A 26,733-nucleotide genomic window follows, 5' to 3' on the forward strand; every position below is an offset into this window, starting at 1 on the left:
GTGGGAGACGGTGTTGAAAGCCTTGCTGACGTCAAGGTAGACAACATCCACTGCCCTCCCCCCCTCCATCCATCCATCCAGCCATGCCACCATAGAAGGCTATCAGATTAGTCATTTCACTGAACTCTATTTTTTAACTAGCTGTTTGTTTTGTAGCTGTTAGCACTCATGTCACAGGTGCATCCCTCTAGAGATTCTGCATGTACTTCTAAATACACAGAAGATAGTTTCGCTATTCATCTGAGCAATTTCAAAACATTTCTGAAGAGAAAGAAATTACACCTGAAAAATTTCTCTAGTCGATTCTAATAAACACTGTGTGTTAGCCTCCAGTTATTTGTCTCACTTCAACTTCAGAGTGGCTAGACGCAGAAGCTTCCAGAAGCCACTTAAAAATGTTCCGATAGTGCAAACGGGCTCCATTTTACAAAACCCTTTTAGTGGAGATAAATTATTTCTGTAGAAAATAAGAGAAGAGCACAGCAGGGTCCCAAGTGCTAATCAAAGGACATAGTGCTTCAAGAAAACATTCTTTCCAAACAAATTGTTGGAGAACTGCAATAGTCCAGGCTGTACTGCAATTATTGCAAGAACACTCTCTTTTTTGGGGGGTAAGATTTGGGAATTTCATTTCTCCTTGATCAATATGCTCCAAATCTATAAAACCCAGAAGTCATTTTTGCAGAAAGATTTTAATTGGAAAATCATTGTGCTGTCATTTTCTATGCATCATCTGGTGATGTATAACAAACGCCCATCAGATACACATTTTTTTTTCCCTGACCTGAGTCTTTCTCTGAATGCAAGAACTTAACACTGGTCGTTTTCACTGTTGGCAAGAAGAAATCCCCATGGAGCTGGAATTATATGGTGAAATTTTGTAAGCTGTTTAAGCAAGATGGCTACTCTGGATGATCACAGAAATCCTTTTCTGAATTTATTTTTTTTAATTTGTGAATGCTATCTTGTAATCATTCTTATTCAGAAATGTAGTTTCCGAAAAGGTTACAATCAGGATGATCCCTAAACTAAATCTCAGGTCTTATTTTGATTTGTAATCGGGAAAAATGTTAACAGGAATTCTTTGAGATTAAAAACTCTTTAAAGCATCTGATATATGGGAGCACTTCAAGCTCCAGCAAACTGGAGAGATTTGTTTGGCTCTGAATGATCCACTGAAAGCAGAACGCTTTCTGTAAAAGTCTTCTGTAATGGCTTCATTAGTTCAAAGTATGACTATTATTTTCCCCACCTACTTAGTTACTGCTGTAATAAATGCTTTTACATAAATTCTACAATAGTGCAGCAAACTGTTGGATCCTAGAAGTTCACGGGAATTTTATTGCTTTCCATGAACCTACAAACTGAACTGACTGTAATACATAACACTGTGGCATCACTATCTGTATACTATACACGCAAGAGAGCTGAGAGCATATTAAAGACACCTAAAGAGTATCATCACAAAGCCCACTGTGCTATATGCTGTAAAAATCACACAATATAATAAAATCTCTATTCAAAAGAGCTTATGGATCAAGGGTAAAATCACCCTTGCTCAAAGACCATACACCATGAACGTCCCGTGTGGAAAGTGCAATGGGATTCATGCAGCACACTGTCTTTGTACTGACTCCCTGCACAGCTGTGAATTGTCTTCAGGGCTTTGACTACATATTCACAGCAGAAATAGCTGTGTTGCCTTAAGACAATATTACCCCACTGGTGTTTGTTACTCTGTGACATTTAGCTGCTGGTGCTAAATCGATGGACCAGTCATTTGAATGCTTTCTAGCCACTTCTGTGCAACATCAAGTTGTTAATTCAAAACAGCTCTCAGCAGAATGTGAAGTCGACCAGGATGACTTTGCATTGCAGTTGCTGGGGAAAGCTCATCCAATCCGTTCCATTGATGCAGCTGTGGAGGTGATAATCACAGCTGGAAAGGTGATAAGAAACATCTGGAGAGGCAGTACTAACAGCAGAGATGTTTTTGCAGTGAATGAACTCTGTGCACAGAGGACTTGAGGTGATGTTAACAGGACATTTTAAAATTAGGACACAACTAAAAATTAAACATTGAAATTCTACTGAAACTCAATGTTGTGGCTCTACTGTTGCACCTAACTCTCTCTTTGCTTAAAAATCCCCCTCCTCATGCTTTTCAAACCATAGTACAATTAATTTGCAGGAGTAGATTTAGTGGTTGTTCCCAGGCTATTATCCTTTTGTGCATAAAAAGACATGAAATTTCAGAAGCCAATACACGGCATGAACTTACTTTAATGACGTCTTCATCAGAGGATTTGCACTCAACCAATTCGGAGATGTCTGTGACAGCACTGTTCTCCTCAATGGAGACCACTTTGATGGGCACTGCCACTGTTTTTCCTGTGAGGATTGCAGTGTTCAGAATTTCCGTGTCCTGCAGACAAAACAAAGCGCAGCGCTGTTCAGAGACAGCTAAAGAGATTTCCAAAAGGCAAGGATCAGCTCTTCAACTGGACTTATATTAATGAAAGATGCATTAGTTCTCAGTGGCTAATGATCATCTTCAAATACGTGCAACTTGGTAAAACATAGTAGAACTCCAATTATATTTTATCTGCTAAATAAACACAGCTGCATGGCACACTGTTAAATAGCAAGCAAGGTGACTGCAGGTAAATTCAGTCCAGGCAGGCACACATCAGAGGTAGCTTCTACTTTTTAAGTATGTGGGGCTTTTCCCAATATTTACCTTCCAAAACATGAGTTCAGAGTTCTTACTAAACTGGATTTGATTGGCAATGTTTGGGACAGGATACAAGAGCCTCCAAAGTAAAAATACTGCTCTTTGAATCTGAGCCCATTGCAAAGACAGGACCTCTATGTGAACTTTGTATCTGGAACTGTTTCAAGATTATTTAATTTCCTTTGATAAGTCCAATGAAGCAATGTAAGGAATCCAGAAGGAGTTAGTGATGCTATTAACTGCAGGGAAAATAACAAGGAAATTTGAAGTTTGAACTTTGTTCGTGGCATACAAAAGCCTTTCAATGTACCATCGACTAAGCTAGCTCTTCTAACTCCTGAACTGTTTCAGCATCACTGTATTCCCACATTCCCATGCAGGAATAACTTTGAAGTTTTCTCCAACTTTTCAACTTCTAATTCTATAAAGTGACTAAAATATTCAGCAAAATCCTCAGCACCAAAGTCATGAGGACTGCAGCCACTGATGCCAACAGCAGCAAAATGGAGCACTGATACTGTTGCTACTGTTTTCAATTCAAGTTTAGTGAGTTTGAAATCTAGGTCGATTTTCTTTTCATCTTGCAACTTGATATTTCTCAGGTTCTCCTACAGCCCTCATTGAAATCCCATCACACTTAAAAAAAAACCTCTTAAAAAAGAAATGTTGACTGTTCTAGAAAAGTAAGAACCCTGAATAATTTGTATGGCTTATATGAAGATAAAGCTACAACACAGTAAGTCAGTGCCAGATTGATAAATGACATTATTGGAAAGTCTAAGGCCATTCTCAGGAACTGACTTTCAAAGGTAGAGACCACCTCCAGCTGTCCTCCATACAAATTCTGCCGCATTAGAGCACTGCAGTGAAATACATGGCTTTTGGAGCTTAACCTCTGAGCTCCAAACTTGAAAATTTTGTTCCAAAAGTATTTATTTCCATGTACTTGCATTTTGATAAGTCCAGAAACAGATGCAAAGGAGCAGATCTCAACATTTGTGAAAAAACCCTCAGTAAAAAACCCAACTACTCTTCTGTCTGCAGGCTGACAAAGCAACAAGCATTGAAAAACCCACATAGGTTCACCAAAAAGCAGGTTCAACATATTTTCTGCTGTGCATTTGGCTACAGCAAGTGCTGTATGTCCTTTGAAATTAATCTTTTGCCTTGATCCCTTAAAGCCTTATTTTTTGTGATTCCGAGTGTTAAACACTGTGAACTAAGGACTCCGGGGCAAAGGAGCAGCCAGAGAGTTTGTGGAAATGACAGGACATCTTTTCAGGCTATCTCAGCTCTGCTTTGAAATGATTCTACTCAGATCCAGTTTTTCCTTAGCAGCTGATATGTATTACTGATACAGAAATCTAATTTAAAGGGACGGGTCCAGAGGAAGAGAAATCCCATAAAGAACAATGAGTTTCTGATATAAAACATACTCTATGGCTTGAGGAATTTACCCACATTTGCATTTAATGGTAAGTTATGAAGTTCAAGACAAATCAGAAAATCATATATACACAAAACAAACAAAGAAACAAGCCTACACCACTGCCAAGAACATAAAGACCTGATTATGCAATGAGGTGAAACTTCTGTGCCCCAAGCAGCAGAGTAAATTCATCATCCAGGTTTAACTTGCAACAAACTGCCTGGGAGTCACTAGAACTTCCTCCAGCTCAGCTTTGCTCACGCCTGCAGTGTTGAGTAATCAGCAGCCTCAACATAAAGTCAAATATTAAGAAAAATAGGAGAGAAGGTAAGTGGGAAGCCCAGCAGACAAGACCACAAGGCACTCTGACCCGCGTGAGGATCCTGTGCTCCTGATTCCCCAGCCCTGCGTAGCACCAGGAGAAGACCAGCTGCTCAGTCTGCCCTGGCATCCCCCTGGGTGATGGCGAGACTGCCAGCAGCATCACGCTAAATCATGTTTGCTGCACCACCAGCCACGGCTGCAGCTAAGCTCTGAGCCTGCAACACAGCTCCACCACAACACCAGAGGACAGGGTGAAAATCCAGTAATGGAGACAGGGTTTAAAAAAATGGGATGCAATAAAGTGAAATGCAAGTTGCTACTTTTCTGTAGGAACAACTAATCCTATAAATACAGGATGGAAAATATTCGACAGGAAAAGCTGCTCTCAGAAAAGCATTTGGGGACTATCGCATCACAAACTGAACATAAGTCAGCATTTGCATGCTGCTGTGGTTAAAAAACAAACCCAAACCAAACAAAGAACCCTCCCACAGTAAATTGTATAAAGAGGGATATCACCTGTAAGACGTGAGGTATTCCTACTCAGCGCTAGCAAGGCCTCAGCTAAAGGACTACGTTGGACTTTGAGAACTACACTGCCAAGAAAAACTTTCTCAAGTGAAAAGAAATAAAAAGAACAAGGAGAATAAATCAAAGACTTGAAAATAAGATCCATGAGGAATGACTGAAAGAATTGGGATTGGTTAGCCCAGAAAAGATTGTGGGGAAAGATGATTACTGTCTCCATATTCATAAAAGTCTTCCAAAAATGAGGAAGAATAAACTATTTTCCATGTTCTTGGAAAGGGCCGGAGGTAATGGGCTTAAACTGCAACACAGATTTGTTTGACATTAAGGTGATCTTTAGTATAAAAATAATGATAGAGAATTGATGGAATAGGTTGTTTAGAGCAGAGTCTAGCCTAAAAGATCTTTGAAGAACAGGTTATACATCATTCAGAAATAACATAGGTTCTTTGAGTCAGGTCGAAGAGGGAAGGGAGTAGATGACCTCTTGTGGTTCCCACCACTCCTGTATCTTAGTAGTCTCCAGTTTTTCAAAACTGAACGATAACACAATAACCTATATATCTTGTATTTGAAATAATCCTATTCTGCTTCACCCACTCCAAATAATATGATCCTTCTTCAATGGACAAAAGAAAATGATCTATACCTTTAAAATGGAAAAGCCTGACAGGCAAATGTGACTTATATTCCAGCGTTCTGCACTATATAGAGCAGAACTGATGTACCAATTGTTAAGTAATAATCTGTCACTTCTGTTTCTCTCTTTCCAATAGGTCATTATTGGTGTACCTGAATTCCAAGTGGCCTTGATATAAAGCCATTATTCCAAAGGTTAAAAAACCTTTTTTAATTTCCCAAGACCTTTGTGGAGAAAAGACAGAAAATTTGCCTACTGGCATATTACCAGCAATTAGAAACCTCAATCTTCTGCCCTTTGCTAATGGGTTCATTAAAGGAAGTAGTGTGCATCTGAATGAATTTATTTTTATTAATTACATCAGAGATGTACCTGCTGCCAAAACTGTAAAAGGCACCATTGCTCATGATAAAGGGCTACTGAAATTTTACATCCCTTCTCTGAAGCTCAATATGAACTTCAGGAATTTCAAATTCATGATGTCTACAAAGGAGATGGAAAGATATTGTAGCTGTTATTGAATGGCTTCATAGCGAATACCATACAATCAATAGGGATCCTCAGCCTTGGGAAGCAATTGGTAGCCACCTAGCTACAGCTTTGAGCAGAGGTGGAAAACGTCGTGTTTCATCTCCACTGAAAGCAGTCATAACTCATTGGTATTACAGAGATTAAGAAATATTGAAGTATAAGCAATTAATATATTACACACTGTTAAAACCAATTTTATAATCTGCCCCTTCCCTCCCTCAGTCTGTAAGTGCCCTATGCTACTCAACTGTGATATTAAAAAAAAAAAGACCAAAGAAGTCTTGATTCTATTGTCTTTTTGTTTAGAACTAAAATAGAAAAATGTGTGTTCTATATCCCTGTATATGGAATAGCCTTATGGCACAACTTCTGCCTCCTCTGTGTTTCCTTTATATTGCTGCAATAAAGACAAAGGCTTTATTTAATGTAACAGAGAATTGACCCATTGTCTGCACCCATACACAAGCTGTTAAGCAGAAAATTCTAAATAATGTATGAAAGGATCCATGGTCCAAGACTCCTCAAAAGCTGAACTGAAACTCATAAAAATAAAAGGAGCTTAAATAGAACTCTGTCTGCCTGTCTGTTCTGCAATACTGAGCACTCTGAACGTGCATCACAGACAAGGGGGCTCGGATTCTACACCCAAACCTTTTTCCCTTGCATTCTGCCACCTCCTCTAATTGATTATCCACTGATAAGCAGAAATAGTAGCTGAATCTTTAAGATTATGTCAAGCAACATTAAGAAAACAATTTTTCTCACATCAGAATAGGAAATAAAATGGCTGGTATAGGTGGAGATTTTTATGTTTTATTTTTAAATGCAATACACTATCCTGTTTGCAAGCTAATTTGGGAGTATACAAACAAGATTACTAAGAAACCTTTAGAGAGACTAAGAACTCATTTAAAATGTAGGCGCTTTTCAAAATCACAATATCTTGGTTATTTCCACATTCTTTAATTTTTAAAATCCCCCCAAAGAACTAATCTACTTTCTGTGCAGGCAGCAACTAAAGTTTTAAAATCAAATTTATTTTGTGTGGCAAGAGACTGAATGCATTGGATAGCAATGTTTGGACTTGTTCCCAATAAATTCAGCACTGGGGAAAGTAGTATAAAGTAAACTGAAAGAGCAGGAAAAGGATGAGTTATAAGTAAGCATTAACATCCAGGTTGGAAGGAAGTTTCTGCAAGTGTATTACAAACCCTAAAAAAAGCACAGGTTGTCATTTCCAAAGTGAAAGCGGAGAACTACATATATAATTCTCATTGACACAGAAGGGAGATTTGAGCTCCGAATGTCTTTGGAAGCCTCAAACTGTCTTTACAGCGCAATGACCGAATCCCAACAACATCTGAGTCTGACATTGCAGAGACAGAGTTGGTTTTCTTGCAGAAGAACTACCTACAAACTCCCAGGGAGGATATCTCTTTCCTGTTGCCAGGGCATCCCTTCAATGAATACAGCTTATGAAGGAAATCATTACTATTTAAACATATTTAATTAACAAGCAGTAGCATTAAGGAACATTTTTTCTTGCTCTTCTAATGGTTAGAGGAAGACTCTAGTGGTTAGACATAAGAGTCTAATCAAAGGAGATATTAAAAAACAAACCATTGAATTGCGTGCATAAGAAATTACTTTAAAAATGTATTGATAAGTTTTAACTTCAAGCTATCTCTCATAAATAGAACAGAGTAGATGCCTTTATTCAACATAGCATTTGCATTATCCACTAACAACATGTCTGCTCTTTCCCAGCCCAGACAATATCATGTGTACTAGCCTAGCTCAAATCAGCACTACGTTCGCTTGCTTGAAAACCCAACCTTTTGTCAAAGAACCTGAACAAGTCTTATGAGGAGTGGCTGAGGGAACTGGGGCTGTTCAGCCTGGAGAAAATGAGGCTGAGGGGAGACCTTATTGCTCTCTACAACTCCCTGAAAGGAGCCTGTAGCAAGGTGGGGGTTAGTCTCTTCTCCCAAGTAAAAGCAATAGGACAAGAGGAAACAGCCTCAAGTTGTGCCAGGGGAGGTTTAGGATGGATATTAGGAAAAGTTTCTTCACCAAAAGGGTTGCCAAACATTGGAACAGGCTGCCCAGGGAAGTGGTAGAATCACCACCCCTGGAGGTATTTAAAAGACGTGTGGATGTAGTGCTGAGGAACATGGTTTAGTAGTAACTTGGCAGTGCCAGGTTAACGGTTGGACTTGATGATCTTAAAGGTCTTTTCCAACCATAACAATTCTATGATTCTATGAACCATCAGACTCCGCAACAAGGACACAGAATTGTACCTCCTCTACACAAACCTTCAGCATGCTTCACTGGATTCAGAAATGAAGCCCTGAAGTCACAACCAGATACCTACTACAGATAAAGAAAAGCTTCTCTGCTGCTATATGTATGCAGCAAGTGTGGCATGAAATCTTCGTAGCACGAGCAACTTCTACTGTCCATCCACCTGCCTCAGATAAACAAAGTGCGTAAGAGGGCTGGGTGGCTTTCCCACCTCTTTGTAGTTAAGCACTTGGTAAGTTGTGACTGAACTGCAACTAGTTAGGACAAAGAGGTACTCCCATTTCCACGCATTCTTTATTTGGGAAAACTAAAAAGAGAAAATTCAATCAAGAAGCCAATGGGCTAGAACTGGTTCTATCAGCCTCGTGGTTTGGAACTCCTCTGCGTGTGCCTGTACCAAGTTACCACAGTTACAAATCTTGATACTACATTTGAGTAGATCAGGGAAAGAACTAATTAGCATTTCAAAGAAAAATGGTGAGATTGGAGTCAGGCAGAGAGTCAGACGCTACATTACATTGCACTGACACCTGAGTTCAGTGAGACCATTACATAGAATTTGACAGAAGTATCACCACTCTACAGAAGTCTCCGAGTTTTCCTGCTTGGAGCCAATGTTGAGTACCGTAAACTTCTGTTCATACTCTGGTCTTGGTTCCATCAGGGTTAATTTGGATAAAGTGCACTAGCAGTAGTATTGGTTTAAACATTTTCTTCCACGGCTGCACTCATTGTGCTACTTCACAGAAACCTCAGCGGAACTGGTATTCAGAAAAATCAGTACATTTTTAGAAAGGGAAAATAACATCCACAAAGCTAACGTATTCTAGCCAGAGCTGAGAAGAAGCGTGTGCTCACATTTGGTCATTTGAAGTTAGGTAACACTAGGTTGACTCTGCAGGATTGTCACATTTTATTCCATGCCCATTTCAGTCAGGGAACTTCCAGTGATGTCAGTGGGAGCTCTGTGCAAAGATCAAGAATACAGAATACGAGCCTCAGTTGCTCGAATTTAGCTGAAGAGCAAACCTTATGTTCATCCAGCCTCTCAATTGTAAGAAGGCAAGCATTCAGCCATGACTAATTTAGGAACTAATTCAACATTAAATTGCAGCAGAATGAGGAAGCAAAGTGACAGCTGTTTAATTAAACCCTAAATCCGATTAGATGGTGTTATCAAGAGAAATCCATGGGAGCCTGAGGTCATGAGAATGGTCCTGTTTACAGGCTGAAAATTCTGTACGGGAATCTCATAGAATGATGTTAATCATAGTTTAGTATTGAGATTTCTCCCTCACACAAACACGCTACCTCGCAAGTAACAAACCTGTGCTGCAGACCTGAAGGAGTGACAGAGAAAGGCCAATTATGTTTTAATTTATAAGGAAAGTTTCTTGGAGAAGGTTGTGGAAAAGAGGTAGTTGTGTACTGTCCACCTTAAAATCAAAACAGTATTTATCTTATGGAAAAAGCACAGAAGCAGCATGCTGTTGACAGCACTTGAACTGGTGGAGACAATGCCTGGGCAGGAGAGCTCCAGGAGCTGTACTGTGCTTCCAACTATTTTCAACCCATCACCCTTGATGAACAGTGACACCTTGGCAACACATTTACAAAAGAAGAAGATGGAGATGTGGGAGATATAAAGTAAACTCCACATAGGCCAGTTGCAAACACCATAAATAGTCTACTGATGAGCACTAAGTGATGTATCACAAGTTTCCAGGGCATCCTAGTTAGACTTGTGCAGAGAGCTGTACTGCACTGCAGACAACTGTTACGCTGATCTGTGAGTCTGGTAACACGATGGTTGTAGATTTGAGTTATTAATACTACTAAGATTACAGCTGATTAACAAAATAACATTGTTAGGCAGCAGACTCTGTTTATCTACATAATCCCATGATTAAAAGTAAATTACATACTGTGCTTTCTGCCAACTGGATTCTCTGACACTCCACATTCACGCACAGCATACCCAAGAAAGGAAAGAAGCTGATGTTCTGTTTTTAAATTCTTAGCACACATTTCAGAAGAAGAGGAGTGTTTCTACAGGCCAAAGAGTTTGCATCATGCCTGAGGACCTCCCTGAGGCAAATTCACTCCGTGGTAGGCAGTGAGGAAGGGCAAATTTTGTTGGTCGGACTTTCGTTTGCTCTCTTCTTTCCCTTGATTCTGATCCTCTTGGCCCATCATATGCAAATCCTGCCCTGCTTCATTCCTCAGTTTATAACATGAGGACACATTGCAAAAGAAATGGGGTAATGCTGTTAAAGCAGTAAAACCAAAGGGGCGCAACCTGATCATTTAATAGCACCCCTCAGTATTCAAATATGGATCCAGATGGAACCTAGGTTATTCCATGACTCTAAGGTCCATAGTGCCAAGGAAAATGTGAACAAATTCACAATGGTGAAAAATTAGGCCATTCAAAATCTACATAAGAAACAGGCTTATTCAATAAAAGTTGCCCTTTCCGCAGTCTGTTTCTGATGAGGATAGTAGAACAAAGGATCTCAAAGTTTCTTCTGGATGCTGATTCTTTTCGACACACGACAACACTGTAAGATATCTTCTCTTTATGAAATCTTTGTTAAATGGCCAACAATCTACATGGCACAAAAATTAAGGACAATACCTGCCCTGAAGAACAAATAATGCAGAAGTCAAACACAGATAAAATGTCACCCATGGAAAGACCCAAAGGTGGACGTTGGCATTGTTCTGTCCCTAGCATGCACACCATTTGTTTGAAGAGCTTGATCAATGTGATGTCTGTGGGTCTCCAGGAGTCTTAAAGAAGGTAAATGGAGGAAACGTGGAAACAGGGACATAAGGAAGGGATTCAGACTTGTATTTCTCACCTCCTATAAGGTGGCTTTGACCGTTGTCAGTACACAGGTAAAGCCCACCAGTGCACAGGCTAGGCTGCGGCCCCTCACCCCTTTCTCCTGGGGCTGGACCACTGCAAGGAAAACAGTGGCAGATTCCTGGGGCCAGGAGAGAAAGCAAATGGTGCTCAGCTGGGATAGAAAAGTCTCGGGCCCAGCACAATCTCTCCTGTAGTTTTTGTGAAGCGTGTAATTTACTACAAAGATCCGAGTGTCTTTTCAAAATGGGAACTCAGTGTTCTGCAAATGCAATGCCTTTTTAATCAATGATCTTGTCTCTGTTTACAGTCTCCATATTGAGATAAATCTTAATTAGTGGCCCCCTACATTAGCAACAGACCATTCCATTTTCTTCCCTGCTTGTACAGTTTTCAAATACTCTGCTAGTGGAATTTTTGAGTCCTGATAAATTAGCAGACAGAAAAGGGGAATGTAGAATATATTAACAGACAGAGATGCAGAAAAAATATCTTTGGATTCTTGGATGACTAATCCACACTTTCTTTGCAGTGAATCTACCCTGTTAGCATTCAAACGTGCAAAAGGGAACATAGCCAATGATTGCTTTGATTTAGCAGATGCAGGCTGTATCGCTAAATGTAATTCTATCATCGCTCAAAAGTGAGCATCTCTGTTTAAAAAGTAAGAAGAGACCGAAGCAACTGAACAAAATTAACCATGCCTTTAATTGCTTTGTTCTGTTTACAGTTAGTGATGTAAAGTGATGTAAAAATGTTATAAAGCCATTATTCAGATCTGTGTATCGGTACAAAGGCCACATTGACTTAAGTCAGGTACAGAGGTCTGATGCTACCCAGACTATGATGACAACAGGATTTCACTTCTTATTGCTTGTAATTTTGAATAAAAAAGTAAAATCTCATTGGCATAAACCATTCCCATGTGCAAAGTCTATAAATGGTATTCTAGCTAGCAGAAAAACATGCAATAGACACTGCCTGTTTTATAATATGGATGAACCCTCCAAAAAGGACAGTGAGAAACATTTTGCTACAAGCTGTGGGCTAATGGATGCCCTTTCCTCAGAGCTTATGGAAACAGCACATACACTAGCAGACAAGGTAGCTTCCTGTATTCTGATAAAGAGGGATATGCATATCTGCCTCTTTATTTCCACTGCGCTTGAAACTAGGTGGACTGAAGAAATCTTATTATCCAGTAAAGGTCCAGAAAGGTCCAACGCCTCTGCAAGTCCCGTTAACTCTTCCACTCATGAACAACTGAGAATCAAATTCAGATTTCTTTTAACAACTTTGTTTTGGAAGTAAATACTTACTTTATTGTATTTGTTATACTAAGTTTATCATATGCAGTTCACAATGCCAATTCAAAACTTCATTTTGGAGCTGTAATAGTTTGCCACAGGCACTGAGACTAACCAAGAAATCTTATTTCCTCTCCCTTGTGGAATCAGAATCTAAGTGCTTCCATTAATATTTCTACCAGTAAAGTTCCACTGCCTGAATATCGATGCTACTTGTATTTATTATTTGTATAAAAGTAACCCCATTCTGGCTCCACTTGATAGCTGGATGTCAGTATGATGAGCAGTGACTATAATAAGAGACTGTTTCTACACTGAGGAGGAAAAAAAAGCAACCAGATCAACTGATTCTCAGCACATCTTGGTGAATAACTGATTCTTGTTATTTTCTGAACAGATCTAGGAATGAGAAAAATCATTCCCAGACCACCTGACAGTTTGGTTTTGGTTTTCTTGCTGATTAAAATACTCCAAAACTATTGAAGTGTTCTAGTTTTCTTTCCACTTTATTCCAATAATATTTGGGGAAATATGTAGCCCCAATGTTACATCAAAACAAAAACAAAAAATCAAGTTACTTTTATTTATAAAGTATGGACCCTCAAATACCACTTTGGCTAAATAGGTCTTGATTTGATCTTTATGGCTCTTTTAATTTTTTTACATATAAACCCCTTGTTTTGTTTAATCTCAAAACCTGTCTTTACCCAATGTAAAGCAAGGCGGAATGAGAAATGTCTGGCCCTTTTCCCTCAGAGAGCACAGATTCAGTTAAAGCAATGATTACTGGCTCCCTGGAGAACCTGCACCCTTGGAGGTGCTTAGAAGATCTGGATATCTAAATTATGAGGGACCAAACTAATTACCGATTATGTGGGAGAGGCATTCCCACCAGCGGGAACAACCAGCAAATCTTCTGCAAGGAAAGAGATGTCAGAGAGATTCTCCCGAGACTGCAGAGAAGTGAGTACAGTCTCCAAAACTCCTTCCTCCCACCTGTCACAAGAACCGTTACACTGTTTGAATCAGGCAGCGAGTACCATGCTTAGCTCACACATGACAATGGATTACACTTGCAGTCAACACTGGTTTTTTAATGAATCAAGTCCTCAAGAAATAACTTCAAACCATCCCTACCACCCTAAATTACTCTGACAAGATGATCCCGTTAGATAATCTAACCCCCTAGGTGATGGAAAATGCAAATTAATAAGGACATGAAGTAAAATCAGCTGAACATTTTCATGCTTGATTGTGTCTTCCTTTACCATCTTAAAGCTGTAAATGTGCATAGTTTGTCTTTTGTAAGTGTCTACCATAATCAATGTGTATCAACAGTGACTGAGCCTCTGGCTGGGGGCCTCTCTATTTTGTAGGAGCTGTGACAGTGAATTCAATTAGGTACAGCTCACTAAAAAAACAAGTATTATGCTAAAGCTGTCGCTATTTCCTGTTGACTAGAAGAGATATGTCAGGATCCAATGGCCAACGTGCATTTTCAAAGAAAGATGGTATTTCCTGCTGTGTGGAGAAAGAGTCTGTCACTGAAAATTACTTCAAAGGAAACGATTCTGGAACCACTTAAAAAGTAAAATAAGTTTTAAGGACAACTGCAGGAGATGGGAAGCAGAAGCCCACATTTCACCTTTCTATAACCACCTAAAATATAGAATAAGGACATAAAGGTGACCAGAGAAGATGGGAGGCAGAAGCCCACATTTTATTTCTCTATACTTAGACATAAGTGAAACAAAAAACCTGATTTTTTAAAAGATGCTTATGTGTAACACGGGAAACTACCTGCTGCTCTTTGTGAAATGTCATTCCTTACTTTCAGTATTTTGTTCAATTGACTTAGAAATGAAAGCACTTATATAGGAAACACATTATCTGCAGAGAAAAAGTTGTAGTTATGGGTTGAAATGTGAGTGATTACCTGAGATATTCCAACTCCAGCATCATTATGGGTTATTTTGAGCACAGAAAATGCAAAGAGATGAAAAGCTGTGAAGTGACAGGTTAAAAGCCCTTATTCAGAGAGTGACATACTTGAGAACCTTCACTGCTGTTGTTTCAGAGAATTGCTATTTATAGATGTAAGTATATATATGGATACTTATGAATACACTTACATCTGATGAATACAAGCAATAAACTGTCCTAAGTCCTCTTGAAAACTTATGGTTTTGTATATTTACGCAGTACATAAATTATACATATTCCATCTATAGTAGACATATGACAACATCTATAATAAGTATTCATACAGGTAATTTTTTATCTAACAAGCACTCTTAGAATTCTGAGTACCCACGTGCTTGAAAAATAGAGTGGAGAGAAACATATTAAGAGCATTAGTTCAGTGACTGTGGCTACTTACAGCATTCCCTGGAAAGGATAAATATTTGTTACGGATTCCAAAAGCTATGCCAATAAAATGGCCTCAGAAACTGCAACACATTCTATCCTTTCTAATCACCAAAATAGCTTTTCATTTACTCAAACATCTAAGGAATAATTGTCTGAGAAAGCCTTTAGCTATGATGAACACCTCTCATGTTTTCTCCATTGCTGAATGGTCCTATTAAGTTTATCACAGATGGGAGTGGGAATATTGGTAAAGCCTGAATGGGAGAGAAAGGCAATAGCCACCTGGTGATCTTATAATGGAACAGTTCATGGATGCTTAAGCAGCCATGGATGGAGCTATACAATATCTTCTTGCTGAAATAATTTCATGGCTTACAGTTCTCTTTTGTTGCAAAAAGACTAATATGTGAAATTTGTCAATTTAAGGGTATTTTGTGGACTCAGGATCTGTCAGTCATTTACTTTCCTTTTTCACGAGTCTGAGGAAGTTATTTGGAAATGGACCCCCAGCAAATTGGGTTTGCTCCACCATTAAGCAGAACCAGCACAGCTCTGATGATGTCTCCAGTCTGTGACAACCGTGGGAATATAGCTGGCAGTAAAAAGGCAATTTTCATTAGCAATTTGTAATTCTTCCCATATTCATTTCAATTAAACCTGCGGCCCTGTTACATAGTTGGCTATATATCTACAATAATATTGCTGTAATAGCTGTAATCAATAGACAGTTGGAGATTGAAAATACACAAGCATATTAGGACACATGCATGGATGCACACACAATTCCACACTACACGTATATACGTGAGTAATCTACATGCACACAAATACACACACAACTATAATGGAAACAAGATTATGAGGAATTCTGTGTTAATAGAAGCCACATACTCGATTATAGGCAGATAGAAGCAGTACTTTTTCACACAAACAAATTTCTATCCCAGATATTTCTTACTGTAAATATTTTGCAAACATAGTTTTTTAAAACCTGACCCTGCTGAAATCAACAGTGATTTTGCCAGGGGCTTCAGTAAAGCTGAGGTCCACTCTATCAAACATGATGAAGTAAACCTGAAAGAGTCCTCCCTAATGTGCTTTCCTTTAGTCAGACCCAAGCACTTCTATAAACCTCCACTGACTTCCACCTGAAGGACTGGGGTCCTACTTCTCAGACAAAACTGATTGATTTAATTTGCTGTTACGCTAATAAGATATGACAGATACAAGGATTTTTCCACCACTTAGAGATGATCTGGATCACCGTGATACTTTTGTTGTTGTGAGTTTATCCCTTAACATGTTGCAGATGCTCACTGTGGTTAATATGAAACCAGCACCACCACTGACACGGGTGGAGCCTGTGGAGATATGGAGTACAACGGTAGCACAAAGTCACGTTGGGCAGCAATGATGGAAATCTTAACGTGGTTTCTGAATGATGGGAGTCAAGAACAGCTTAAAGAAGCCTTACAGTGAGGGCCTGATGTTTACAAATATGTATGTACGCTTTTTATTTGCTTCAGTTTGTAGTGTTGTATTGTTCAGCAGTAGAAGGAAAAACTGTCAAAGAAGTACAGTTTGAGAAATTAAACTATGCACTGAAGATATCCACATAGTTACAGACAAAAAAAGATGGCATTTTTGGGGATGTGCTTCACAACAGATCTTATTTAGCCCGATTATTTCAAGGGAACAGCAGAGTACTGATCACAGTGTGGGGTGGCACACACTCTACAGCTGGGGTGAAGCAATTTGAAATGCTTTACGGACTTTAAGGATTAAGTCCCAAGGACAACTTCTTGTTTTAGGTAACTGAGGTACTGCATGATACATGGATGATTTTTATGGCTGCTGTGGAGGGCTGTGAAGTTGTTTTATTTGTGTAGATTAATATGTCATGGATTATTAATGAGTTACTTTTTCCTTCTAATAAGCAGCATTCATCTTCTACAAGTTCCTTAAGGTCCTTGATTTTGGGCTGTGGAGTGCACATGAGCACTTTGCTCAAGTTTGTGGATGTCAGAACTCTATTTGAACCATAGTGGAAGTGAAGCAGGCAAATTGTAAATTATTTCAATTCAGTTTAGTCTATTTTGAAATCAGCAAGAGAAAATTTCTACTTGCTCTTCTCATTTTGGCTGTATGGTTTTAATTTTCGATAAGAAAAATCTGTAACAAAGACACAATAGTTTCTTATGAAACAGCTATGAAAAAGTAGTAATAAAAATGCAGAAAATAGTCATTATTATTTCCTATCCTTGTCCCTAGATTATTTTTCGTTTTCAAATAGTTTATTCACTTCACTGACTTCATAGCAGGTCCACATAAGCAAAGCACATAGAGGGCAGGAACAAGATTATTGCATTAATGAGAGCAGATACGGTACAGACATCAGAAACTTACTACAGTTAAATAGAGGCGAGAGTGACACAGGAAAATTAAATTATTGATCAGACACATGTCTAACAGACTGGTGGGCCTTATAGGAACTAAACCCAGCATATATGTAGAAGGAGGCAAAGTAAATATATAAAGTATGTATAATCACAGATGCAATTATCTCCTCCTTACTCAAGCAAAAACATGTTTTACCTTCAGGGGTTGCTTTACAAGATCATGCTGGCTGGAGGTTCATGGCCAGAGAAGCATCCTTGAAATAGGTTGCTATGATCATTGTATAAGTCAGTGATGTGAAGGACAAAGGGATCAAATCCATTTGTTTAATGCAGTATTTTCTTCGTTAACATAACCTGGAGCAACCACGGTGACCATTATCTTTATCTGAGTATCTCACAGCAACTTACAACACTGAAAGAGGCTTGAAAAAAGATTTGCATGCTTGAAAGCTTGGGTCTTTTTTCTAACTCTGTTGGATGGCCTAATAAAAGACATTACCTCTAGCCACAAACCTTGCGTCACTTATACTTTTACTCTTCAGGACTAGAACAACATTGCCAGTACTGAGTAGGGGAGACTGGCTTCACGTTTGAGCAGGGAATTTTCCTTTATAAAGAACCAGCGCTACAGAATGATCCTGTATGCCAGATACATTGTAACATGGGAAATATTAACTACTGTGTCCACTTTAAAGATGAGCAAACTGCTGTGGACCTGAGTGTTGCCAAAGATCCAAAAGAGGCAGAAACTTAAGTCCAGACATGTGGCTCCTGGTCCATCAGACAATTCCTATTTGTGCATATGAGAGTCTCCCAGTGCTTAATGAGTAGTCCATAATTTGAATGAGGTAAGAGCAGTGAGGAGGAATTACTGAGTCTTGAATGACTTATTTATTACCACACCAAGCTCACTCCTGAAGCTTCCAGGCATTCTTAAAACATATGCCGCAGGATACCTCGTGCCAGCTGGCAGCTCCACTGTTAGTCACTGCTTTTCAATGCTTACAATTGTCATTTTGTCCCAGATCCAGAATCTTAAACATAGTCTTCTCTGCTGGCTCAATCGAAGCTTCAAGCCATATAAAAACTTCTTGGTATTGGCACACAGGCACGTAGTACACTATACAAAATGATTCCAAAGTACATCCAGGTCTTAGACTGATCGCTTTGGTTTCTGCTGCTGACATAATATATGCAGCAGGAGGCCTTCTACCTTCTGTTAGCTCTCCAAAATGAGAACTCAAGATCACAAAGAGGTTATAGCGAGCCTTTTGGATTTCACTCAATTGTGCGCTGTTTCAGAACACAAAAGGAAGAGAATTCACCTTTAAATCACACAAGGTGATTTTGTCCACATGCTCTTTCCTCAGCTACATCCTGGTAAAATCTGGTTTATGCAAATGAAAATAAAAGCCTTATGCCAAGGTAAAAAATTTCCACATTAAGGATAAAAAGAGATAAAGTAGTTCTCCCTGGAATGGCATATTGAGAGTAAAACTCAATAATGAACCTGAAGGTTTGAATTGTCAGAAAGAGTTTGGGGGTAGAAAGTACAGATAAATGGGCTGTGCTGCAGAACTATACTATATGTAAGCGTGTGATGTGGGACAGTAACACACTGGTGTGTTTTTCAATACTGAATTTACAGGCTAATGTTTCCCTCTGTCATTTGCTCAATCTCCCCAGTGAACCTGAATTATATTTTTTACACTTATTTAGTTTAATCAAAATACTCATTTCACAGCCTCCAAAACATGCACAGCTCTGGTCCTATAGGGCCTCGGAGAGCAGAGTGCAACACAGTCACTAATCCTGATAGTGACAGTCAGCATTCAATATTCAACTACTGTAATTAATGAAACTGTGCTGTTGCTATTTTTCACTAACAGAGGATTTCCAAAAGCAAATTGCAGCAATAAATTACATCATTACAGCCTATATTATTGTTCTGTGAGGTAACAAATCTTGCAGAAAGACAATCAGCTTTGCTAGAGAAAAAAAATACAGAGGACAAATCAGATGACTAGGACCTGATTAAAATTAATGTCAGTGTTACTTTTGTTTCCATTTGCTTGCTGAAATTCCCTCTCTCACCAGTGTGCTGGTTCGCTGATGCTCATGCTATGGTGCTGGTGCTTTAGATATTAGGTACGATTTGTTTCTGAGGGGAAAAACAATGTTGATGGGTTCACTGTCCATGCCCATTTATGCTGCCAGGCCCTGCAGTTCACCAGTGGTCTGAAGCCCACACCACAGCAACAGGGCCACTGCCACAGTGTAGAAGTTTTGGCCCGTTAATTCATTTAGCGTATGTGCACCTATCTGGAGAGCTCGGGCATTGCAGAAAGACCTTTGCATACAGCCCCTCCAGCTTAGCAAAGCAGGCTTTGTTAGTAGCCCAGGCTTTGGTGCGGTCTTGGTAGCCTTTTGATCCTGGGATTATGAGCAGATGAAACCCCATCGCCACTGCTGCTCCCCATGTTTTTACAGCAGCTGCTGCGCAGGCAAAGAGAAAGAGCCAGAAGCACGGTGCTAGCTTTCTCCCAGGCCTGCACTGAACCCTGTCCTAGGTTTTAGTGTTTTACCTCCCTTAAGCAGAACTACTGAGTTCGAAGTTCAGACTCCTAATGAATTCCACGACAAACATCTTCAGTGACAAGAGTCTGGCTGGATAATGAACTGTAAACTGAAAGCAGGGTAAGGCAAACATGCATATAATAGCAAACCGAAGGTGAAAAGTTGCTGGGTTTTTAATGCTTGGGATAGCTCATTATAACACTGAGGCTTATAGAAGTCCTGGTGATTGTTTTTTCTCCTATTTTTCAGTATGGGTCACAGCTAACCCATTTAATGCTCAAGCTGGCTGAGCAACTGCTGTGTTTGCAAACATACCTGCTCTCTCTGGGAGTCACTGTTTAGCCTGGCATCCCTTTAAAGTGACAGCATGAGAAGGTGGAGACTGTTTAGTCTCTAGGGTAATGTCATCACTAATGTTTGTTGTCTGGAACAAGTTTGGGCAGTGCCTGGACATGTATTTACCAGTCAAGACAACCGATTGCTAGCTAAAGCTAACGAGAGAGCACTAGTTTAGATGAGAACTATTATACTACCTTCCATAGGAGAGGGCATAATCTGACTGCCGAGCTCAATTCCCCTTCCAGCTCTGCCAGCAGTCATGAACAAGCTCATGCAATGTTCCTCCATCTCCCCATCCATTTCTTTCAACTCCTTCGCAGCAGAAGTGCAGAGCTGCAGGAGATTCAGAATCAGGCATAGCATTGGCCATGGGTAACTCTGGTCAAAGTCTGAATTGCTTAACACATGCTATAGTCTTACAAATTAGTATCTTCTCTGCCTTTAAATTCCAGTTCTGTTTCAGCTGCAAACTTCTGCAGAGTATCAGCCTCTGAAATTGGCCTCCTGCTCCTGCTGAGAAGCGCTTCTCTGCGCTCCTCCATCTGATCTGGCAGTGAAGGCAGCAGGGGAGGGCACGCAGGGTGAGTATGGTCCTTAGCAGCTACAGCATCAAAACACACAGACCTGGAATGTCCTAAAGCACTTATCATCTGGGTCCAGAGCTCCCTTTCTACTGGCTCATTATTATGGCTCTGCATGGTCTCTGCTCACATGTGTGTGGCAGCTGTGAAATTGCCTTTGTGGTTATGTTAAACGATCAGAATTTTAATCAGCTGTCATTTCAAATATAAACTGTTATTTAAGATGTCTTCTTCTGACGGAGCAGCATCACAAACCTGAACCAATACTTAAAGCAGTCCCAGAATCCTGCCCAATGAATCACAAGAACAAAAGAATCTCCAGACTTCACATGTTACACAACGAAGTGCCATGAACCAAATTATCTGCAGCACAATGTGGACTTGACTCAGGCGAACTTGCCATGCTGAGAATCAGTGTAGAAGCCCCCGGCTATCTCCACACAGCCCTGCACTGTGCCATGCTGCCAGAAGAAAGAGCCCATGACCGTACTCTTCTAACATGCACAAGTAACGGGCAACAAGCATGGACTGGCTGCGGGACCTCGAATCTCTACACTCACTACGTTAGGACAAAAGTGTGATCCTACATCCCAGTGTCAGCTGTGCTGTCCCTCCTTTGCCATTCATGGAGCTCAGTTTCATCCAACCTTGAGCAACACCTTGACTTTCACCAGCTTGGCTCGTGAACTGAGAATTTTTGAGAGGATTCTGACTTGTCTGTCATTTGTCTGTACAGCATTTAGTGCTGTGAGGCACCCCTCTTCGAGGGGAGCACTGAGGTATTACCATAACACCAAGCATGCGATAATTGAGTCGCTGGCTGTCTGACTGCACATTCTCATTGTTCTGCAATTTTTTGTCAAGGCTGAGAAGCATACATATTAAGCCTCATACTGGTATCTCTCTAATACAGGCAGCAAAATTAGCAAAGAAACCCAAAAGTTCTCTATATGACAGACATCTCTGCCAGGACACTTTAAAAATCTGGAACCCCATCTCTCCTCAGCATTTTAAAAATCTCAAAGTAATCCATTCAATAGCATTGTCAGATATACAGGATGCTGGAAGAGGAAATTATACATACTGTTGTGCTGCATAGAAAATGACATACAACTCGACCCAATGGAAAAATTAATTCCAGCCAGCTGAGATAGCCTTATTGATCCATTCTCATTTCCTGCAAAAGGTAGGACTGAATGCGATTGTAGTAAAGAAAAGGAAAACAGAAACCACAGGCAAAAGTGCAGGGCTTGTAGAAATGAGGACTCGGACTTAAAAAGGCACTGTTAAATTGAGCCATTTTGAATTCTTTATGTTGTCTGCATCTTCTGAACAATTTAAGATCAATGAACAACAGTTCATCCTTTTTTTGCTTTTGTTTCCTGATGGGCAGACAACAAAAAAGCCCATTCTTAACAGATAAGATTAATCGATATGCATTGCTAGTCACAGCCCAACGCACTATGTGACATGGCCAATTTATAAGCAGGTATGCGGGCTCCTGAGTTCATCTGGTATAAATATAGAGCAATGACACAAACTTTAGTGAAATTATATCCACCATAAATCTAAAGGAAGGAATGCTATCCTCGTTTCAACAATTGTAACCTGCCATGATGGTAATTGCAGGCATATAAGTGATCTCAGTTACTGCTTCCCCGTTAACATCCGAAGATTGCAACTCTGGTCTTTCACACAGACCGCTCAGTCTTGTAACTGAACTCTAAAAACTCTTGACTTCATGGTATTATTTAGGGCTTCACAGTTGATTTAAGTTGTCCCAGTTTCTATTACTAATAGTAAAAGGATGGTTTCACATCAAATAAATTTCCTTCAACTCACAGTGTTATTTTGGTGTGATTCATAATTAAATTATCTGAGACAATACCTGTCAGCTGAAAAGTTTGATACGTAGATTATCTGTTCGTTTGTTTGTGACAAGCAAATCAGGAAAAGGATGTGTTTATACAGCCTCATATTTTATCTTCTGGAAAGCTCCTCAGTGCCTGGTGCCCCCCACTTCATTCAAGACTGAAAGATTAAAAAGAGAATTCGGCACTTCTGTGACCTTGAAACAGATAGAGCTTTACGGTGTGAAGTCACATACTGTGCAGGGATGAAAATTCTATTTATTTAGGTCCATATTTTAAAATGATATTCCAGGGACTTCATTACAATGAAATACCTTAAAAAATCTTTACCTTAGGGAATGGCATACATAAATGTGTATATAAAACAAACATTGCTTTTGGGAGCTAAATTTTCGATCATCTGTGTTTTAATGGAAAGCAAGTTAACAAGCATACATTAAAATGTCAGAAAGTGTTATTGTCTGAGTCACAGCTCTGCATCTTAGATGTGCATACGCTTACTTCTGCAGCAGAACTGTCAATACATTGAGTTCCGGATGTAAAGAAAGGTACGCACGAACTAAGCACTTCCTAATGAAACAACATCAGTAGAGAGGCAGGACGCACAGAGACAGACTGTATCTTTTATAAGACCCCCTGATACAGCTGGGGAGGAAAGACAAACTTCTGAGCATGTGCAACAGCAGCAACAACCTTTAAGAAATGCCCAAGAGCTGCTCCAACTTTGATTTGCTCGCAAGCAGTTATCAGTGGATTATAGAGCCTGATAAATGCAGTCTGAAAGACCCACTGGAAACTTAGTGTTATTTTAAGGAAGAAATAGGCATGGATGAACAAGTTACATGGCTTCCCATGGTGACAAATATCTTTTTGGAGTAAATTCAGATTAGAACCCTCAGATTAGACTCCTGACATTGCATTTATGCTTCAGCACTTTAAATACCTGGGTTTCGTGCAAGTCACAGTTAGAGATGAACTAATTCAGAAGGAGTTTATCCTGCTACTGATGGACTGCTCCTTCAGTTTCATATACAGGGACCCAGATAGTCTTGCATAATTTTTAAACCATTGATTTGCCATCTACCTCCCAAGAAGGAGTTCTCTAACACTGATGTGCCTTACTGGCATCAAATAATGAATTTACACACAGGTCTTCTACGTTGCTCTAGGCCCAAAGCAATATTCAATGGTATTAAAAATATATATTATCCATTTAAAGCACATAAAGAAATCTTGCTAAATTTCGTAAAACACGGTCCCATGTCGAACACAAACATACAGACTTCTTCAGTGGGATTTGTGCGTGTGCGCATGCTACAAAAGTGAATGATTTTGGTTTTGTTTTTTAATCTAGTCAAATGGTAAAAACAATATAGTTGGCTGCATTTGCTCATGACAGGATAGAAATTTGAGGAAAATGTGGGAAGTAAGTTAAACAACCTTGTACACCTTAATTGGCAAGTTCTGAGGTTACTTATGATTAATTGAGGACGTTTTCAAAAGCAGTTCAGCAGATAATTAATTAAGCTCCTACAAAAGCACTTTCCTAATTGATCCTGCAACAAGTAACATGAAATCAGAAATGCCAGAATAGGGCACAACACAGACAGCAGATTTTCTCTACTGGAAGATTAAAACTTTTTTGGTAGATTTTTCCTTTCAGCAGACAGTGGAATATATTTCCTGAAATAAACAGAACCAGTTAGAATCACATTTTCCTAACTTTTCTGTCTCATTTTTCTCTCTAAATACCTTGAAGTGTGAGATGTCCTCCAAAATTACTCAGATTGATTAACTTCTGAGCTCAGGAAAAAAATATACTTAGCCCGAATTTACATCTCTTTTTTTTCTGGAAAAAGTTATTACACTTATTTTGAGCCCTGTAGTTTTGATATCTCTTGCTCCTTTTATTTCACTGTAGTGTTCACTGTAGCAGCATCACTGTGGTGTTGTTTCTTACTTGTATACACTATTTAGCCCGGTAGTTAGCCACACAGAATATGGATTGTACTAAACCCCTCTCTTTTGACTGTATGATGAATTTCCATTGATTTTTCAGCAACTGTATCCTACTACTTGCTCCAATGATCCAAGTCCTATAAGGCTCTCTTAAAATTTCACCTTCAGTTCTTACTGACAGTGTCAATTTTTTAATCTCTTTCATTCCAAAATACTGTGGCAACACAATTGCATGAACCTTTTGAAGGCTCACTTGTTTTTCATCTTACTACTTTTTTGTAACATAATCAGGCATAGGGCAATAAAGGATACATGATCTTTCTTGCTTCATAAGTTTGGAATGGCTCACATGAGACACGCTTTACTCTGTGAGCCACCGACAACCTTTATATTAAACTCAAACCAAGCAAAAGCTTGCTGAATTCATCCTCAGAAGACCGACTAGGATGCCCACCAGAACAATGGCAGAAACTCAATCAGATCCTACATCCTAATCCAGTACAGCATCTTTGGGTAGCTCCTTCTTTTCCTTTTTCTGGTCACCTTTAAAAATTTGGAATGACAGATTTTACTTTTGATGTTAGCAGTTTTGCTCTAGGAACACTCCAATTCTTAAATCAACACAATCTACTTTACCCTCTAGAGGATTATGAAACACCCTTGCTTGATAAACATTGAGATCTAACTTCTGTGTGCAATAACGAGCTGTTGCTTTACAGTGTATAGTTGAGATAAAGAGCACGGGCTGACTTCTCAGCAGAAACAGTATCACCCTCTCTCTTTTCAGCGTGACTCTTGTTTCAGAGCAGGAGAACTGCCAGGTAATCAGCTCAGCTAAAGATTAATGCCTAAACGAAGAAAGCACCCTTGCTGGATATGCAGTGTCAGCTAACAGAAAACTCAGAAAATTCCCTTTATCTACTAATATCCTGCTAGCAAAGCCAATTTCGCACTGGTATCCCATCCGACTGGATTCTGTTAACACAGTATATTTTGGCTCCAGCCAAGTGTTATCACAAGGTACAGAGATGAGATAAACAAACACAAGAAAGGCTTTGCAAAGAGGAGGGTTTAATGATTTCATTGTTTGAACCCTTTGCACAACCCAGAGTGCCTAATGGCACATCTGTTGGGAATAAAGGATCTTACCTTATATGATTTATACGCTAAATTAATTCATTTAGACCTCCGGTTCTTAAAGGAACCCTTGTAGGTCGATGAATTTTAATCTAGAATAGACGCAAATCTGCAAGTAAATCTTGAACCATCTATGCAAGTGCAAAGGCATGAGGCCCTGATACGAGATATTAAAAAAAAATCTTGATTCCCTCAGATATGGAGTACAGAGAAGAAGCTGATGAATTCTTGCAAGAAATGAACAAGAAGATATTAAGTCTGCCAGTAAACAGATGTCTATCGTTTGGTACTGGAAGGCATCTATCTCAAAATAAAATCTGACCACAAAAGCTTTCCTTACACACATTTTCAAGTCTTTAGAGGACGGATGCTTAAATATGTATTCCCTGTTCAACTGCACAGGTAATGAGGACAATTATTTCCCTCTCAGATCTGGAATGTAGCATGGGCTTTCTACTGACTTAACAGACTTTGGATCAGGAAATTGCTGGGCATGACCTCATTTGATATGAGCAGCAGTTTTAGTCTTCAAAGGGGAAGAATATAGTGAAGACTAGGACTTCCAGGAAATAATACTCATCTAATTATCTGCTGCAAACTACTGAACACTGTTCAAAGAAAAGACTGCCTGAATTTCACCATCAAGATTATGCACACGAGAGGCAAAATTCACAAGTGTGATGGATATGTCTAACTCTTCTTCCAAATTCTGAGCTCTAACACTGAATAATGGTAGCACGTGCAGTTCCTCTATCAATTGCCACTTCGTCCTGTTCTACGTAGCTGGCAGCTTTGTGCTTTTGCCTTTCCTGAGCTTCAGCAAGACTTCAA

The 26,733-nt window shown here is 39.5% G+C and overlaps 1 protein-coding gene across 1 annotated transcript in view; it reads right to left on the bottom strand.

The window, feature by feature from the left end:
* TMEM132C (transmembrane protein 132C) overlaps positions 1–26,733 on the bottom strand; it is a 165,629-nt gene that overhangs the window by 26,907 nt on the left and 111,989 nt on the right. Inside the window, exon 5 of the mRNA XM_009880328.1 lies at positions 2,282–2,425. Within this exon, the coding sequence (XP_009878630.1) occupies positions 2,282–2,425 (144 nt within the window). The remainder of the gene's footprint in view (positions 1–2,281; positions 2,426–26,733) is intronic.

The sequence above is a fragment of the Charadrius vociferus genome, unplaced genomic scaffold (genome assembly GCF_000708025.1).
Source record: "Charadrius vociferus isolate BGI_N301 unplaced genomic scaffold, ASM70802v2 scaffold332, whole genome shotgun sequence".
In the NCBI taxonomy this organism is placed as follows: Eukaryota; Metazoa; Chordata; class Aves; order Charadriiformes; family Charadriidae; genus Charadrius; species Charadrius vociferus.